The sequence below is a fragment of the Herpailurus yagouaroundi genome, unplaced genomic scaffold, assembly GCF_014898765.1.
Source record: "Herpailurus yagouaroundi ecotype Mexico unplaced genomic scaffold, PumYag 140, whole genome shotgun sequence".
NCBI lineage: Eukaryota > Metazoa > Chordata > Mammalia > Carnivora > Felidae > Herpailurus > Herpailurus yagouaroundi.
Genome location: NW_024412395.1, coordinates 40596951 through 40609098, shown reverse-complemented (window position 1 = coordinate 40609098; position 12148 = coordinate 40596951). Strand labels below are relative to the sequence as shown.

The 12148-nt window shown below is 39.5% G+C and overlaps 1 protein-coding gene across 12 annotated transcripts in view; it reads right to left on the bottom strand.

Annotated features, from left to right (window-relative positions):
* PKP4 (plakophilin 4) overlaps positions 1–12148 on the bottom strand; it is a 241099-nt gene that overhangs the window by 35069 nt on the left and 193882 nt on the right. For all 12 annotated transcript variants that reach the window (XM_040475139.1, XM_040475145.1, XM_040475142.1 and 9 more), the window contains 2 exons: positions 6358–6490; positions 5147–5360 (listed from right to left, as the gene is read on the bottom strand). In XM_040475139.1, the coding sequence (XP_040331073.1) occupies positions 5147–5360; positions 6358–6490 (347 nt within the window). The remainder of the gene's footprint in view (positions 1–5146; positions 5361–6357; positions 6491–12148) is intronic.

Genomic DNA, 12148 nt, shown 5'->3' with positions numbered 1-12148 from the left:
CAGGAACAACCATATTTCATGCGGCTTTCAAGTTGAAGCACAATAAAGGCAAAAAGTATCTTTGTAATAAAAAAAACCTCACCCTGAGCACCAGATAGATCAGCAATTACTAAAAGAAAAACTCATTAGGTTTCAACCTGGAAAATATTCAACAAAATGAAGAAAACACAAGAATTCTGTTACATATTAGAGGACCATTTTAATTAACAATGACAGCCATACTGTCTTGAGAAAACACACCTGGCAAAAAGTAGTTTTCCCTTTTTTCCCTGCAAGTAAAGATGTGGCCCAAAATGCAGGTGCTGGGCAATTATTATATTCAAAGCAGAGGAGAGGCATCTTTTTAAAACAAGAGCTAAAATTTCTTCATTTACGTACATTAAAATGCCAAACTGAAACAAAGGGGACTAGAAAAAAAAAGTAAGTCTTCGGATTAATAACTAGGTTGAATTACTTACATTAAGAATATCAAAATACTTAGTTTTCAAGGGGATAGTAATTTCTTCCAATAATACAGTATTTTGAACACAGCAGTTCATTGTGCTTTGACATTTCATGATCTTAAGCCGACGATAATCTCCACTGAGGAGCTCCGACGCCATCCCTGCAAAGGGTAAGTACCGCACTAGGCTAGCCGGGGCCAGAGTACCTCGTGGAGACACTGGAAGAACACGGAAATTTAGAAGGATAATGTTCTGTTTTCAAAGAGGATTTTACAGGAGATGGGCAGCTCATAGGGAATGCTGAGTGATGTGGTCACATAGCACGCAGCTGCCCATGTTTGGTGCAGACACGCCTTAATGAGAATGGTTCAGCCTGAGACACACTTTCCTGGTTAGGAGAGTCCAGGAGGCTGGATTTAGGGGTGACTGGTCTTCTCCTATGGGGCTATTCTTAGGCCAAATGAACTCCCGAGGGCGTACCTTGCTTGCTTTCTCAAGCCATACTTAATGTTTTCTTGTTGCTCTCTGGATAACCCTGCGCTCAGTCTTAACCCCACAAAGCAGTGAGCTCCCCGTCCCTATGGGTCCGAGTACATCAGGGGTGGCTATGTTGTGTGGAAACGGTACGGGGAATTCAGGCACTGGATAGCTGATGGGACAAATTATTTTGAGGTCTCCTCCAACCCTGTGATTGGTTTAAAGATGGTTTATGAGTGTTGACTCAAGGAAGAGTTACTGAAGGAGCTCAAGGAAGTCTTGATATTGTCAGGCATTAAAACACACCAGGGATTAGTTACTCTTAAAAAGTTACTGAACATCATTTAGAGGTGGTACCACTAAATCCTGGAACCGAAAAATATGAACGTATAATTTTTCTTGTCTTCATAAATCTTGGTCTACAAATACGTGCGTACATGCAACACACACACATAACTGTGCTACATTTATATTATGACTTTGTAGTTTCAAATTAGCTGGATAATGGTTATATACAAATCAAGCTCAGGTTGACATTCAGCATTCTGAAGCTGGAAATTCACTTTTGAAGTCCTCTGGTCCAACTCCTTTATATATGTCAACTGAATGAAGTGTTCACACACTGACCACTCCCATTCCAAAGCAAAGACTACTTTTAAAGAGAACATTTCATAAATAATTGGTTCATAAATCAGTATAAATTATTGGGAGTAAAAATATAGAGTTATTAATTTTTCCTCCCCTACAAATGTGGACAAAAAATACGTCTTAAAGCCTAAAAGTTACTGGCAGTTGTTTAAAAAAAAAAAAAAAGAGGTTGTTGCTAGTTTTACATTGGAAGCAATACAATCTACTGGAGAAACAGCCTTTTTGAATTAATAAACACTCATATCCTCCTTTCAAGGCTAGGACCCATGTCTTAAAACATCTTGCATTCTCAGCAACTAGCACTGCACTCACAAAGAGAGAGTGAAATATGGAGGGAAGCATCTAAATTAGCACTTACATCTGGAGTACGCACCAGGCAAATTAGTACATAAAAGCTCTTAGTGAAGTTTGGCTCTATTTCCAATAAATCGGATTTATTCTCAAATGAAAAAGAAATCGCCAAACTTTCGTGTACTTGCTTCTTGTTTATCACTAAATCTTATACATTCCTTGAGCTCAGAAAAAGCACTGTAACCATTTCACCCAAGGATAAAACCTCAGAAACAAAAATCTACCAAACACCTATTCCTCCTGTGAGAAATTATGACAGAAGAGAAAAAAACACCCTACACATCTATCATGACTAATCAAAAGAGAACCAAATCTGAGTAGAAGCTATGCTTTTAACATCAGGCTGTCCCTGGATTGCCATGATGTTGTAGGGAGCCCACACACATCAGTTTGCAGCCCTGTTGGCCACACAGGTATTACTGGGAGACGCTATTTGGACAATGACACAGGAAGTTCACAGTCATGGGAAAGAAACAGCAAACAAGGAAAGAAAGCACTCATGCTGCAAACACATGGTCTCCTCTGAGCCTCCCTTACAGAGAACTTAATGTAAGGGAGGGACTATATTGACTTCTAGAATGGATAGGTCTACATTCTTCCTTTTCTCTTAGTTCTATTTATCCTGTTCTAATTTTCATTTTATATACATATGCCATATGTATGTAAGTGTAAATAATTTATTTTTTGGTGTGAGAGGGTTTGATGCCTCAAAAGCATTTGAGAAAGAGAACATAGTAATAAATCAATAGATAATTTAGATGTGTTAAAGCATTAATATTCAAACTATGTTAAGGCAGGGAGTCTAATCCAGAGTTTAAGATTATATATAAAGTGTATTCTACTTTTAGTATGTAAATTTCATACCTTATTTGGAGTACAGGGTACTATATTTTAAATTTTAGTATCTTATGAGAAAGGTGATTCCCCTCAAATATTAGATTCATGATGGTTTGCTACATTCCCCAGTGTTACTGAGTTATATGTGACAGAACCTACAGCTCTAATTTCATCGTGAAAGCCAGTGGGGAATGGGGTTAATTTTTTAAAATGTTGTTAGAGATTTTTAAATTAAATATCTCAGGCATGAAAAATAGCATAGCAAATATAAGATACCAGGTAACTACTATCTAACTTTGACATTTTATCTTCTTTGTTTCAGATTTCTTTCTTTCTTTTCTTTTTTAAAGAAACAGAGCTGGATTAAATCTCCCAATCCCTTTTTCTCTACCTGCCCTCCTCCCCACCCCACAGGCAACCACTATCTTTAATCTCTCTTCTGTCATTTCAATGAAAAATTTTAACTTTATTGCATGTGTGTATATCAGAAAATAATTTATAGCCTCAACCTGCATACTGTGAAACTTTATACCAATAGTATCATGCTGTGCTTGCCATCCCACCAATGCTTCTAGATATTTATCTATACATCTATAGATACACAGACATTACAGCTATCCAGAGACAGCTCTAATGCATTTGTCTTAATTCTTATGTCTGGTTTCACTGTGTGAATATACTGCCATTTATTTAACTATTTTCCTACCAGTCAATACTCAGTATTTCCCTCTAATTCTCTATTATAGATAATGCTGTCATTAATTCGCTCTGCTGCAGAACTGTTCTTTCACCTGGACTTCAAGCACCCTTAAACTCAGCTGACAGTGCTGCAACATCGTCTCCCAAGACAAAGCATCACTTGCTTCCTCCTGTTCTCTCACTCCCCACATTGGACCGCTGTGCCCTGACCATCAAGTGTGTTTCTCTCTATTCCCTCTTCTCGACCACCCACCCTTTCCTTCCTTTTTTTTTTTTTTTTTAATTTTTTTTTTCAACGTTTATTTAGTTTTGGGACAGAGAGAGACAGAGCATGAATGGGGGAGGGGCAGAGAGAGAGGGAGACACAGAATCGGAAACAGGCTCCAGGCTCTGAGCCATCAGCCCAGAGCCCGACGCGGGGCTCGAACTCATGGGCCGCGAGATCGTGACCTGGCTGAAGTCGGATGCTTAACCGACTGCGCCACCCAGGCGCCCCCCCTTTTTTTTTTTTTAAAGTTTATTTAGTTATTTTGAGAGAGAGAGGGAGAGACAGAGAGTGCATGAACAGGGGGAGAAACAGAGAGAGAGGGGGAGAGAGAAAACCCCAAGCAGGCTACTGTCAGCACATGTCAGCCCGACATGGGGCTCAATCTCATGATCCGTGAGATCATGACCAGAGCTGAAATCAAGCATTGGACATTCCACCGACTGAGCCACCCAGGCACCCCAGCCACCCCTTCTTTCTATTATGGATGCGGCTCAAGCTATTACCTCAAGATTATAGGCCTCCCAGATACCACATTCATCTACTTCAAATCAATCCCCCACCCTGATACCTGCTGGAAGAATGCATTTAAAAGCCCAAACTGGCCACACCATGCCCTATAATCACCCCACAGTGTACGGGACACAAGTTCCTCATAAAAGTTCCCCAAACCAGGCCTGTGTTTCTCTTTGGCCTTGTCTTCCTTCAGCATGCCTCTCTGGCTGGAAGCTCTGACCCCATATTCCATGCTGGCTTTGAGCTCTGCCTGTGACTGGAAGTATCTCCAGCCAACACCTCTACATCCTTCAGGGCAATTTTGGTTTCACACTGACCAGAGGACTTCCCTGCCCATCCTCTGTGCTCCTAGCTGCAGCCCCTACTGAGTCCTGACACTTGCAGCTTCTCGCTGACATTCTCAGAACCACTCCTGTTCCTCCTGAGTCGGAGTGCTACTTGAGGGCAGGGGGTGAGGTTTATTCACGTGTGCATCTCCGGTAGCCAGGAAAGCATCTGATGTACTAACAGGGATCTGGAAACTGGCTGAACTCAAGTGGAAGGTAGTTAATCCATTAACTGTATTTTACTTTCATAATAAAGGAGAGCCAGTCTATTTAACACAAGTAGATTTACCATGGAATACATGATAAAGAAAGCTGTATTCAGTCCTTCATGCACAAGACATCTGTTAGCTGATACTTAACGCACTCAAGTACAATAACTGATACTAGTCAGGGTGACCCTGTAGCAGTGCAAGTGCTTTCTGAATCATCGGATTAAATTAGATTCAGCCTTTGTCACAGTTGTGCACACTACATCATGATCTCCTACCTAGAACCTCCAACTTCTTCACTGTGCCACCACACAAGGACATCGGCTAGGTGGCTTTCAACATTTCCTTCAGGACAAGATCACATTGTTTACCCACCTGTAACAAGCTCCCTTACTTCTGCATCAATAGATTTTCTCAACAGTCGCAACAAAGCAGGAATCCCACCAACATTCTTCATTGCTATTTTATTTTCATCTGTAGACTTGCCAAAAACAAGGTTTCGGAGGGCACCACAAGCATTCTTCTGAACTTCCAAAACTCTGTGGTCCAAAAGGTCAACCAGATGCTTGATTCCTCCTAACCTACACACCTAGAATGAAACATATGAGGTACCAGGCCTAAGTGACACATGACTAAAAAGTGATCAAATAAAAGTCTGTTATGGAAATATCACAGGAAAAAAAAGGAAGGCAGTCGTAGGTGGATTAATGGCCAAGTGTAGGTAGCATAGTCCTACTCTACCCTCCTAAACACACAGAGGGGTTATGCTTATACTTCTGAGGGAAATGAGCAAATACACAAACACAATAAAGCTGTATGGATTGGAGGTGAGGATTTTTGACTGAAGTCATTTGGATTACAGAATTGTTTCTCTAAGACTACTCTCCCTAATTTTCTCCCATTTGCCAATTAATTAGTACATTACATGAATATATCTGGGCTTTATTTCCTTCATCCACCTTTAGCTCAGCAGCTGGTATGTTGTTTTGCATACGAAGCTGAGGAAAAACAATGAAGTTCCATTTGCCATTGCAGGGGGTAAAATGCCAAAGTGTTAAGAAAGAATCTGTATGTCATAGGACACTAGTCAATAACCAATGACTCACTGTATTTCTATAAATGCCAAAAAACTTTAAAATCTGAAATAAAATACTCATTTATGTTCAGTATTAGTTAACAGTTAAAAATTCTCTGTAACAACTTAATTTCATGTCGGCACCAATCTTAACAGAATCACATAAAGTACATGAGCTCGCTAGTTTCATACACAATTTTTATCTAATAGATTTTTGGAAAATACTCTAAAAACGTAGGTTAAATCGAATTTTGCTTCATGTTTTATAAGTAAGCTAATGAGTAGACACGGGATTTGAAAATGCTAAAAGCACTCCAAGAAATATCCTCATCTTGGCTTCTCCTACAAAATACTGAAATGCACGGTTAAGAATGAAAGGGGTATCTGGTATCACACTATCCCTTTAAAATGGCCTGTGAATTGCAGCTAGTAATTTCTGAAGCACATAAGCACGTGATTGCTCCATGCAAGGCACCGCTCCCCGGGGGCATGCCAGGCGCTGGGTGCGTACCTCCATTTTCACTTTGTTGTCGCCAAAGCACAGGTGCTGCAGGTAGGCGGCCGCGTTCGCCTGCACGGACGGGAACTGGTGCTGCAGCATGTGAATGACTTCGGGCAACTCGGGGTCACGCCAGGCAAACTCCCTGTGAGAGAAAGACACGGCTTCAGAGCAGGAACGACCGTGTTTTAACAATATACTCGATGAGGAGTCTGTCATAAAAAAAGCTTGGCTGAGACTAAAATTGGAAGTTACAAAGTTCCTAAAATATATAAATGTAAAGAGCTCCTCCCCCGCCTGCCCCGATGAACATACGCAGAGACCGAGATGCTACTGAACTCAAATAAATCATCAGGCACAGAAAGAGGTTCAAGAGAACAAAGGAAATTCTTAATATGAAAAACTTTTCCATTCTCATTTTCTTCCTCCATTCTAATTTTATGCCTTTCTACCTATGTCAGAAATTTGCAGGTGTGAGGCTCAGGTAAACAAGTGCACTTCAGTCAGGTGAGAAGTCATGTCTGAGCAGAGAGAAAGAAAGCTGCTGGGAATAGGCAGAACTGGTGTCAGCTGGGAAATCGCAAGTAATGTGGGCCTGATGATTTTTAAAGAACTTAATATAATATTTATGGTTGCTCTCGATTATAAGAAGTATAGAAATTTATAAAAAAATATTTTTTTTTCGGTAATCCTATAACCAGAGAAAACCACTGCTGACATTTCCTGTTGGTCTTTTTTCCCCTAATACGTATAAAAAAATGTGCACGTGTGCATACAGAATTTTTTCAAAAGAAATGGATTATATTTAAAGAGCACTTCGTATTTCATGAGTACTTATTCTGTGCCAGGCACTATTCTAGGCATTTTATATATATGAATTCATTTATTCTTTTTTTTTTTAATGGAACCACCATTTTTTTTATTTCAATTAAAAAAATTTGTTTTTTTTAATTTGAGAGTGTGCATGTGAGCGAGCAGGGGAGGAGTACTGGGGGAGAGGTTGGGAGAAAGAGAGAGAGGAGAATCTTCAACAGGGTCCATGCTCAGTGGAGAGCCCCATTCAGGGCTCGATCCCACGACCCTGGGATCATCATATGACCTGAGCTAAAATCAGGAGTTGGACACTCAACAGACTGAGCCCCCCAGGCACCCCATGAATTCATTTATTCTTATTGCAACCACATAGATATTGAGGTTGAGACAGAGAGGCTAAGCATCTTGCCTAAAGTCACTCAGCTAGTCAACAGAACACTCTGCTTTCAGAGCCGGTATGCTATCCCACTTCTTGTAGAGTATACAGTCACACTAAGCACGTACACTTATACTCTGCTTTTTCAGATAACATCACATTGTTGGAATTTGGATGTCAACTGATTGGCTCACTGTTTAGGATCCTTTTTAAATGTGCATTCACTCTTGTAACATACAGAGACCAACTTCTTAGAATTGGTTCACATGGGGCACCTGGGTGGCTCAGTCGGTTAAGCGTCCAAATTTGGCTCAGGTCATGACCTCACAGTTCATGGGTTTGAGCCCTGTGTCGGACTCTGTGCTGACAGCTGAGAGCCTGAAGCTTGTTTCAGATTCTGGGTCTCCCTCTCTCTCTGCCCTTCCTCTAATTGTGTACCCCCATCTCTCTCTCAAAAATAAACATTAAAAACATTAGGAAAAAAAAAAGGAATGGTTCACAAAGCAACAAATTTGTGGACTTTGCAGAATGAACTATTATATAAAATGAGTAAAATGAATGCTGTTTATAATAAACTCTAAAAAAAAAAATCTTTAAATTAACAACCCAGTGATCCTTCTATTGCCTAGTTATTAAGGCCTAGAGTCTCTCTTGGTCTGGGAGCGCTCTATGTATTAACTTGCTTGTTCACTACAAGGGGCAACCTAAACCTGCACACACATACACACCACCTGTTCAAATGAATAGTGCCATAGCAGGTGTCAGAGAGATACAAGCACTGAATGAGATGTGGTTTGGTGTACAAGACTCTGTACATGCAACAATGTCTTATTCAGTGAGTTTACCTGTGTCAGGCACTGTGTCAAGAGCTTTATATGCATTATCTCATTTACCTTGACTACTGCCATATGACATAGGCACTACTCAATAACATTTGATAGAGGTAAGGAACCTGAGATTAGTAATAAGTGATAGAGGTGGGTGAAACCCACCCAGGTAGTCTGTATGTTGCCTCCACACATAAGGAACAGAAAGCAGAGGTTGTGAAGCAGAAGAGTGAGAGAATGTAACATATATAAGGTCACATTTATAAAGAAGAAAACTCTGGTGGCCAAGTAGAGAATGTATTAGAATCAGAAAACATTAGTGGCAAGAAGACTATCCACACATTTGCTCAAAACAAAATAGAGCCACCCTTGACTTCTCTCTTTCCTGTATTCTTCTTGTCCAACCTATCAGCAAACTTTATTGACTATCTCTGAACTATTTCATATAAGCCCAACCCATCCATTCTCTTTGCCTTGCCTGGCCCATCTAGTAATCTCCTATGTGCTCTGTCTGTTTCAGATATCACTCCTGTACCCCATCTACTCTTTGCATAGCAGCCAGATGATTTTTTTTGAAAACTGAAGCCAAAGGTAAGAGGGAGATTCTGTCTTGGGGGACAGACTTAATGACTTAATTCTTTGTTTTGTTTTGTTTTTTAAGGTTTATTTATTTTTGAGACAGAGAGAGACAGAGTATGAACGGGGGAGGGGCAGAGAGAGGGAGGGAGACACAGAAGCAGAAAACGGGACCAGGCTCTGAGCTGTCAGCACAGAGCCCAACGCGGGGCTCGAACTTGTGGACCGCAAGATCATGAGCCGAAGTCGGACGCCTAACTGACTGAGCCACCCAGGTGCCCCAGCCCAATGACTTAATTCTTAATAGACATTAGGAATACCACCAATGCCAAAAGAGGCAGGAAAAAAAGCACACAATTTGGAGTTAGACTGCCTATGTTGAGGTCCTAGGTCCTTCATTTACTACGTGATTTTGAAAAGCACTTAGTTGTTTGGAGCACTACTACTTTGGAGCACTACATCTGTATAATAGGAACAAAACAACTATCAGTTGTACCTTCTTAGGTTGGCTGTGATGATTAAATTGTGATGGTGTATATTAAAATATTTTCCTTTTAATTATGATATGGATGTTTTGTTAATATTCATCAGTCCTGAAAAAGGAACTAAACAGGGTCACTCTCTATAATAAATTCCCTTTTATATATTGAATCTATGTTAACTATTTCTGGTCAAAATCTGTCCAAAGCCTGTTATGTAAATCTGTGCTCTAATTAACAGAGTGCAAGGAGTGTGATTTAATTTTTCCTTGATGACTCACAATCATAACAAATACACATTTTTGTCCTCTTTAAGTGGCATAGATATGGTCAAGATTTTCTGGCATCACTGGGTACCATGAGGGCCAGACTCCAGCTGGAGATGGGCAGTTAGGCTTGGTTGGCATCAATTCCAACCCTGATTTTCAGCAGAAATTTACCCTGGAAACACTGCTATCAATTCATGGGCTGGTTGGATGGCATCAATGTCTGCCAGGATTTGCTTCATTACAATCTAAGCCCAGACTTCTGTTTTCAGCCATCATAGAATAACTGATCCTGGACTTGGCCTTTTCACAAAACACAACTATGAAATGTATGTATGCAGGAAGTGTTTTTAGGTCCTGGACAACACATAACACAAGAATGTAATCTTGGGGGACCGACTTAATGACTTAATTCTTAACAGACATTAAGAATACTACCAATGCCAAAACAGGCAGGGAAAAAAGCACACAATTTCGAGTTCCTGAGAGACAGGAACCATCATAGCAGCCCCATATTCCCTGGCTTTCTGCCTGAGGGCATTTTCTTGCATCGTGACATAGGAAGCTGGGCCCATGAAGTGGAGCAATGATGGACTTAGTGAGCTGAGGGAGAGAAGTGAGAATTGAAAATGGTTGGAATTTGAGGGGCAGGGAACTGGGAACTATGTAGAAGAGATTCTACAAGTCTATAGGAGGATTACTCACAAGTCTTTAACTAAATGCTGTACCGTACATGTCCATGACACATGCGTAGGTCGGATGGAGTAGCTGTTGCAGGACAGAGCTGAGTATAGGCCAGTGACTATGAACTTCCAGCCCAGTCAGACTGTAAACCTTCCTGATTACCTCAGCATTTAATTTCCACAAAGAACTACACCAAAGAGTGGAAGCATATGCTAGGACTAAAACAAATCTGAACAGGCCCTTCTCAGAAGAACAGAACCAATCTTGACAGGATCAAAAGCATCTGTCGGTAATTTAGTTATCTGCCACAACAAAACTCAGAATCCTAACAGGTCACAACCTAATACAGAGTCCCTACAATGTATCATCCACAAAAGTCAGCATATGATTTAAAACTGCTAGGTATAAGAAGAAACAGAAATGTGACCTATGAAGATGTAAACAAAACAAAACCAACCAACCCCAATAATAGACCCAGAGCAAACCCAGATGTTGGAATTATCAGAGGACTCTAAAAGGTCATCATAGATGTGCTCAAAGATGGAAAGGAAAAGATGTATACAGGGAGTGAATAGATGAAGAAATGTCTTTAGAGACATGGAAACTATTAAAAAAACCCTACCAAATTCAAGTATCTGAAATAAACAATTCACTGGATGGGCTTACCAACAGATTGTGGAGACTACAGAAGAAAAGGCAGTATATATGAAGATAGATCAACAAAAAATATCCAGTGTGAAGAATACAGAGAAAAACTATTTTAAGATATACACAGAGCTTTAATAAGAGTAAAAGCATGTAGTACAATAATGTCAAGTTACTCCAGAAGGAGAGGAGAATGAGTTTGGGGCAGAAAAAAATATTTAAAGCAATTATGGTTAAAAATGTCCCAGTTTTGATAAAAATCAGCAGCCAATATTCAAAGAATCTCAATGAATCCCAAGCAGGTTAAATGTAAAAAAAAAAACACCCCAAAAACCAAAAAACCATAGGTAGGCCTGTCAGAATAAAACTGCTGAAAGTCAAAGATAAAGAGAAAAACCTGAGAGGCAGCCAAGAGAGAAGATACATTACATAAAGAGAAGAACGATATGAATAACGTCTGATTTCTCATCAGAAACAATCGCGGCTGAAGACAATGAATGACATCTTTTTAAAGCACTGAAAGGAAAAACCCATACCTGTCAATCCTGAATTTTATACCTAGCAAAAATATCCTTTAAAAATGAATGAAATAGTTGTATGGAAACCAATTTGACAGTAAATTATATTAAAAAAAAAAAAAAGAAATAATGGAAACTCAGGTGATTCATTCTACAACCCAAAAATACTCATATAAAAATGATAATACTGTAATATTTTATAAAATAATAAAGGTAAATAAAAATAAACAAAAAAATGAAAGAAATAATAACATTTTCAGATAAATTAAAACTGGCAGAATATGTTGCTAGCAGACACGCAACACAAGAAAGGCTAAAGGAAGTGCTTAGAATGAAGGGAAATGGGTCGAGATGGAAACTGGAATTTGTAGGAAGAATACATAGGATGAGAACTATATTTGGTAAACATACAGTAAATATAAAGACATTTGTTCTCTTAATTTCTTTAAAACACAATTGACTATTTACAGTAGAAATAATAACACTATATTATGGGTTTTATTATGTGTGTAGAAGTAAAATATTTGACAATAACATAAAGGTCAAAGGGATTGTACATGGTATTATTCTGCTGAACAGCACAGATTAAGTCCTGCTTAAAAGGAACACCATGAATGCT